The 7,161-nt window shown below is 39.3% G+C and overlaps 1 protein-coding gene across 2 annotated transcripts; it reads right to left on the bottom strand.

Annotated features, from left to right (window-relative positions):
• Positions 1–1,088: 1,088 nt before the first annotated feature.
• On the bottom strand, positions 1,089–7,121 carry LOC124637397 (ras-related protein M-Ras-like). Of its 2 annotated transcripts, none has more exons than XM_047173824.1 (5): positions 7,015–7,121; positions 4,766–4,919; positions 4,308–4,461; positions 3,922–4,084; positions 1,089–3,689 (listed from the first exon to the last, which is right to left on the bottom strand). In XM_047173824.1, the coding sequence occupies exons 1-5, from the start codon at positions 7,051–7,053 to the stop codon at positions 3,606–3,608; spliced, it is 594 nt and encodes a 197-aa protein (XP_047029780.1). In that variant the 5' UTR covers positions 7,054–7,121; the 3' UTR covers positions 1,089–3,605. The 2 variants fall into 2 exon arrangements, with proteins under 2 accessions (XP_047029780.1, XP_047029781.1); XM_047173825.1 differs by lacking the exon at positions 7,015–7,121 and adding an exon at positions 5,314–5,355.
• Positions 7,122–7,161: the final 40 nt, after the last annotated feature.

Genomic DNA, 7,161 nt, shown 5'->3' with positions numbered 1-7,161 from the left:
CCAAACTTAAATTAATATTTAAAGGTGCCTGGTTGCTTGCTTGCGCCAGTGGATTGATACGCATCCCACGGGAACTTCTCCGCACACCCGGATTAAACATAGCTCATACGTACGTAGCCTTCCTTGACAAACATGGACAAAAAAAAATCCAGAGATTAGCGTGTTCAAGACTGGTGGTTCAAGAGGTGCACTACCTATACTAACGCTACTCTATCTACAAAACGAGTACTTACTTTTATCTGAATTATTTGGTACCTATCTTTGAACTTTTGGCGAAACGATTAACGCCATGACCTTCTGTTATTGCCATTATCTAATACCTTGTGCAGGTGCGCGAACAAAGCGTACGTTCTTAATTACTTCGCCGGCTATATGGTGCGTATCCCTCGATGTTTCACATCTGTGGTGTACCGTAATAAACGCATTTGCGAGGTTTCGACCACGTTGCGCCATCTCGCGTTGCCACATCATGTAATGCAGAGTCACCGCTCGGCCTCTATTAATCGGTAACGTGTTTGGTAGGTTGGTACGGCACGCTGATAGGCCTCGTGAGTCCTTGCATTACTTCACAAGGCATAGAGGGCGTAACTTGTAGTATCGTCTTTATGCTGTATGTGTGGTGGCGCCCTCTATCAGCTAGAGGCTCACTCCGTTAGCAACCCGTGAGCTTCTACAGCGAAGTACCTGTAGATGAGGTACCTTCAGAGGTACTAACAGGCAAAGGGTGCAAAATTTGGTACGCCGAAGTAGTGTGTCGCTGTGGTGAACGTGGCCAGAACAGCTCTATTGACATAGTACCACGTGCTTGAGCTTTAACAAAATAAGGGTCACTATAGTTCGGCCATTCAGAGAATGCGTTCCTGACACGTCGCGATTGAACTGACGACGTAATAACATTCATTGATTATTGATATAATAATGTTGTTTTAATGCTCCTCAATTGTTAAAACGGTAAACAACCAGCAAAAATATTTTTATCGTAACTGCAACGCCATTGCAAAGTTACGTCGTCAGTTCAATCGCGACGTGTCAGGAACGCATTCTCTGAATGGCCGAACTATAGGATAACGTGATTAAATAAAAAAAAGTTCAGTTTAAATTTCTACATTTATTATATGTTACAACATACAAAACATAGTAACAACAATATACGATCATTTGATTACGCCGATGCGATCGGAGCAGCGCGGTACTGTTAGTTTCTTTATTGTAAACATCTATTTGGACACGATTCAACAGACTAGACCAAATAATAACAACGGTAAAGCAATATCAAATATATCTTAGTACGTTTGTTCATAGTTATAGAATTTGGGTCTATATTGTTCAACAGCTATTCATAAAAATAAATTATGTTTTTTTTTTGCATTGGAAGGAGTTGCGTACATACTATACTCTAGAATGTAAGCATAGCATCCGAGAGACTGTGGCATCCTTCAGACACTAGTGAATCGATGGAGTCGATTGCTACACTGACAATATGGACAAACAAACACAATCAGCTACATGTGTGTGTGGATGGGGAAGCTCTGTGTACGTTAAAGCTAGTAGTTAGCGTGCGACTCCGCCCGGGGTTCTCCGTTTCATTGTACCTCGACACGACGCGGCAGACACATCTGCACGAAACCATCAATATACATAATACACTTGTGTGCAAAAAAACCCGCACACCCTGTACGCTTTCATCTTGATTTTTATATATCGCGTTCTGAAGGAAAGCGTACGGGGCGGGTCGATTTTTTTGCACGCAAGTATATAATAAGTTATACATTATAAGTGAGCAGATATTTCCGTCGCTTCGTTCGCTTAATACTAAAGTATTTTAAATAATTAGCAAATAACACGATGTGGCGCAGCGCCATCTATTGTTGGACAAAGGTAAACAATTAGTGTGAGAGGTTACACGTGATATAATAAATAAGCTATGACAGTTTCTAGCACAGAATTCAGAATGCACACAAGGAGACGCCGAACTACGATCTATACATGAAAATTAACTATTTGGTGATTTTGCGTACCGACCAACTCATCATTACAACTCGAGCTAAAGCTTCTAAGTATTCTTAACTTCAACCAGGAAAAAAACTTATTATTATTTCAAAAAATGAAAGTCTGGCGAAGACAGACCGCTAACCACTTAGGCTATAACTTCTATATTCTGTGCTAGAAGACAAGTGCGTGTAAATCTATCGTAGGCCTAACATTACCTATTGGAACACTTATATATTCCCGAGTTCAATTCCTTGACAGTGACTTACTAGCGTAACGAGTACTTACGTCTAACGTGATGTTCTCTGCAGACACACCACCGACAATACTCCAGAATACTTGGAAATTATACCCTCATAGGAGTCTATGTAGGGGCTCAACAATATCATCTACATCTAGGAAGAATACAAGATATTATGCTGAACATTTATGACTAGATACAGAAAGGATCACAGGCAAATTCAAACAGTAAAACGTTGTGTAGGGGTAGCATGTCCGCAGTAAACGACACAATTGGAAATAAATCTTATACATAATTTATAATATATGTGTGAAATGATTCAGCCTTAGTGTTATGTATGGGGCTGTGCACTCACTACTGTGCACGTACTGTGTGGGGCTGCCAGGTACACAACAAACATCTCTGTATTTATTGCCCTGCTATAGAGCTTCATTTTGAACGTCAGAATACATCTTGTTTTATTTTCAATTTGTGGTGGGCAGGAATCTGTACCAGACAACCCCAAATGTGTTGCGTTGTTACAACAATGTACACATACAATGTCACATTAACCTAATACATAAACCTTTAAACATTCAAATATAGTCCTTATGTCAATAAAATTAAATGCTATATCGTTATAATCTCTTTGGTGTGAATGTAACAAATGCATAGTTGGCGTCTTGTCGACTGTCTGTAGTTAGTGTGGGGTCAAGATATACACATTGTATACATTTGTGCAGTTCGCGTATATCTGCTGAGCAGTCAAGTAGTTCAGTTTATTATTGAACATTAATGTTAATGGGGTTTTGGTCGCGATACTTCCTTACTCTATGGACACTTACTGAGCTAAAATAAATGCTACGCATTGGTACGTGTTACGTAATAAATCAAGTTAAATTAATTTAATAGATAATACATATATTTTATCGTCTAGGAGACGTAGTATTCAAAATAATAATAATGTCCGTAAAATCCGATACTATTCTGTGACAAAAATCGGAAAAATATTTGACTTTTATTTGTTGGTGAATTTAATTGTACATGTTATGCACACCAACTGAAACATGTTATGTATAATTTATAATTCATAATATGATATTCTAGCCATAACTTACAAAAATATGATAAAAATACAATAATTTATTATGCATTTAAATAAAAAGTCTATACATTTGTCCGCAATAAACATATTTGTGCAAATCACATGCGAATATTTCAACAACATACGAGGAATAGCGATTTCATTTTCATAGATTACACGATTTCATATTGCATCAAAAATATAAGTATAATCTCTCTTTGTAATAACTGATTGGTAGCATGGCACGGCTGTCGGCTCCGTGGGTGTGACGTCACTGGAGCCGACACATGCGCGTGTGTGTGTGTGTGAGAGTCAGAGCAGTGCACACTTGCCGAACTTGCGGCGGCGGCGCTGCTTGTCCTCCTGCTGCGGGTGGTTGCGGATGATGCGAACCAGCTGCCGGACAGTACTGCCAGTTAGCCTCAAACAACCAGGTAGCACGTGCAACATCACAAGTGTGTATACTTCAAGCGCATTATAAGAGAATCTAACAAAGACATTTAATAGCCACTGGGCCCTAACATTATTATGCAAGGGTTAGGAACTATCATAGTAAGGACCTCGCTAGTCCTGCCCACACGGAGTGATGTGGATGTGGATTTACTCTGTAACCCCTAGTGTACTGTACCTCATGGAACGCGGCGTCGATGTTGAGCGGCGGCTCCTTGGCGCTGGTCTCGATGTACGGGGCCCCGAGCTGCCGCGCGAGCTCGCGGCCCTGCTCCTCGCTCACGCCGCGCACGTGCACCAGGTCCACCTTGTTGGCCGCCAGCAGCATCGGGTACGTCTCCCTAGAACCACACACAATTATTCATCATCATCTCGCCTAACTAAATATTCATAAATCGCGAAAGTTCAAAAATCTTAATTTCGACTTCTCTGAGGTGATCAAAAGTCAGAAAGTCTGACAAACTTTCGGAGGTCAGATGGAAACCGTTACACGTAAATAAAACACGCAACGTAAACGGAACAACTTATGTAGCTACATGCTGTAAATAGTGAAAGTTCGGTCACCTATCCTTGACGCGCAAGATCTGCGTGTGGAAGTGGCGAATGTTCTCGTAGCTCTGCTGGTCGGTGACGGAGTACACCAGCAGGAAGCCGTCGCCCTTGCGCATGTACTGCTCGCGCATCGCGCTGAACTCCTCCTGCCCCGCCGTGTCCAGTACTGAGGGGGGGACTTCATGTCAGTACGGGGACATTCTTAACATAATGCTATACACGTCATAAATAAACAGTCCCTTTTTTACGAATGAGAAATTTATTAAAGGACAAGGACTCGGCCAGTTTTTGCTGAAGCCACGAAGTGTGAACCTATTACTGAAGAGCTGAAGGCTGCAGCGGGCTTTAATTATATCGCATTATCCCGTAGCCTTAACAGCCATTGGATCAAGATTTAGAGCCTACCATGAAACAGTACCTAGTTCAATAACTTTGCCTGCTAAATACTACTAGGTCAAAACGACACCCACCGTCGAGTATGCACCATTGTCCGTCGACCTCGGTGTGCTGTATGTAGGAGTCCTCGATGGTGGGGTCGTAGTCCGTCACGAACAGCTTCTGGAAGAACTGGATGGTGATGGCGCTCTTGCCCACGCCGCCGTCTCCCACCACCACCAACTTGATCTATAACCACATACCACGAAATCACTACGAGCCTCCATAGCTGTAGCTGAATATCATGGGCTATAGGGTTCAAACTATAGTGAGCACAGATTCACAGAATATGGAGTAAGGGTGATGATAGAGTATGGGTGTCAGGGTAGATTGCAAATAAAAAGTTTTATTGGAGATAAAAATCTCATTTGAAACATTTGCAATAGAGTTAATCTAATTAGATTGCAAAAAACACAAGGTCAAATTCTAAGAATTTTCGTAATAATAACGCTGTTCTGGATAACACTTTTACATGAAGAACAATAAAATTACAACTAAGGAAAATAAAACTAATAATTACGACACATATAAGTGTTACCCAAAAACACCCAAAATAATAAAAATAAAACAGCAGTACACTAACACTGTCACTGTTTTTGAACAGGGACATACTTCATAGGCATCTAGCGGCAGCACTGCAAACAAATTGATACAAGCTTAACCACAAAGCATCACATACAACTACATATAGATAACTACCTCACAACTCTGACTGCTGCACAGAGGTGCCACTCAATTAAACTTAATTGTCTCTTATTAGATTTGATCAAGTGTAAAAATTGCTGCACTCTGCCAATAAAAATTTAATATTTCTACAAAAAAATACTAGTCTTAACTAAAAACCTAAGAGCCGAGATGAGTTGTAAACTGTTTGAGTTGACTATCTAGATTTAGGATATAGGAAATTATAATTGCATAGTTCTGTTCCACCAAAACAACAAATGAATTTATTAAAATACAGGAAATAATCTATTTGCTTCTTGTTAAACTGAAATTAACACCTTTACCGCAGAGAACACCCACAATCCTACATCAAAGTTGTATTATCTTCTATATATAACGTTTTAAATATATAAAAGCATTTTTGAAAAACTTTTTGTAATTAAAATGACTATCTATCCAATACATATGTAACCTGTTTTGCTAGGAACATCCTCAGATATTCACAGTCTATGGTCTGCGGGTGTTTGCCAAACTGATAAGTATTGAGATTCCATAACTTTTGCTATGAATCATTATGGTAATTGTGATTGTTAGCTTACTGCCCGAGGCCAATGACTGACTATTGTTTGCTGTCCAATAAGGAACATACACTGATAGGAAGTAGTTACTAGTGAGTACACACACTGCATATTATTATGCAATAGGAAACTGCCAGCTCTATCCTTTCTAATTATACATACACTGAAATGTACAATGAAAGCTCATCATGTGTACAATTGTAATTTGAAATATTACATTCTTTTGCTTTCACCTCTTTCCTCTGATATATTAGTTGTGTTTTATTATTTAGACAACTCAAATTAAGATATAAGTCACAATCAAATAGCCTATGACAAGTATATTAACTTTCTTTGCAAAAACTAAAGCAGTACAGAAAATTAAATTGCACAACACAGCAAAACAATAATGATATGTGTCATAAATCACAGAGATCTGATTAATACTACTTGTAGGCTTATCTCTCTCGGGCATGATTGATAACATAGATACTGGACATACCATATAAATCTACAACATATTAATGAGAGCTTGGAACATAACATTACACTGCAGTTTAACTTGTCTAATCACATCCAGTAGTGGACACTGTATTGTTTGTAAGCTGAAATATTTTCCATCAAACTGATAAGGAAGTGTATGTAAATGAGAGATATAATTATCCTTGTTCATATGTATACTTGTGTTATCAACTGTTGTATACCTGCTTTATTGTACATACTAGTTATATTAAAATAGCACACAAGTCACAGCATTGACTGGTATAAGTATTAAAATCATTTAGGAAATTTTATAAAGGCTATCATATTCAGAGTTGCTCAGATTTATTCAAAAAAACCTGTACAGTTTGTTATACAAAATATTGAATGATGTGTATGTCTTTGAAGTAAATAATAATGTAAATAGAACCAGATTACATCCTGGCTTATCTTCACATGCCCACATAAACATTGTTCTTTGATGAAGCTATAAAATTAGCTTGCTTATTAATTGAATGCTGTGCCTGAGGATGCTGAGGATAAAGCCAGCTGTATTTATTGAGGCAAAGGAAATGATCACTTACAGTGGGCAGGTTCTCATTGGGAGGGCCCGGGCGCGTCATGTCGAACCAGCGCCGCTGCGCCCCGCCACCTCGCTGTCACCGCTGGATCCACGCACATGGAATATTATCTGCGGAATTACCACCGGGGCTCATCAACACTGTTTTCCT

Source organism: Helicoverpa zea, chromosome 16 (genome assembly GCF_022581195.2).
Source record: "Helicoverpa zea isolate HzStark_Cry1AcR chromosome 16, ilHelZeax1.1, whole genome shotgun sequence".
Taxonomy (NCBI): Eukaryota; Metazoa; Arthropoda; class Insecta; order Lepidoptera; family Noctuidae; genus Helicoverpa; species Helicoverpa zea.
The sequence above is the reverse complement of the archived record's forward strand: the minus strand, read 5'-3'. Positions and strand labels throughout refer to the sequence as shown.

Bases quoted from the DNA above. Each gene is read 5' to 3' on its own strand.
- LOC124637397 (XM_047173824.1), bottom strand. From the start codon at position 7,053: ATGACGCGCCCGGGCCCTCCCAATGAGAACCTGCCCACT. The intron at 4,462-4,765 runs GTGGGTGTCGTT...TCCCCCCCTCAG, and splicing joins ACAATGGTGCATACTCGACG to TACTGGACACGGCGGGGCAG. The intron at 3,690-3,921 runs GTACAGTACACT...ACTGTCCGGCAG, and splicing joins TCGACGCCGCGTTCCATGAG to CTGGTTCGCATCATCCGCAA.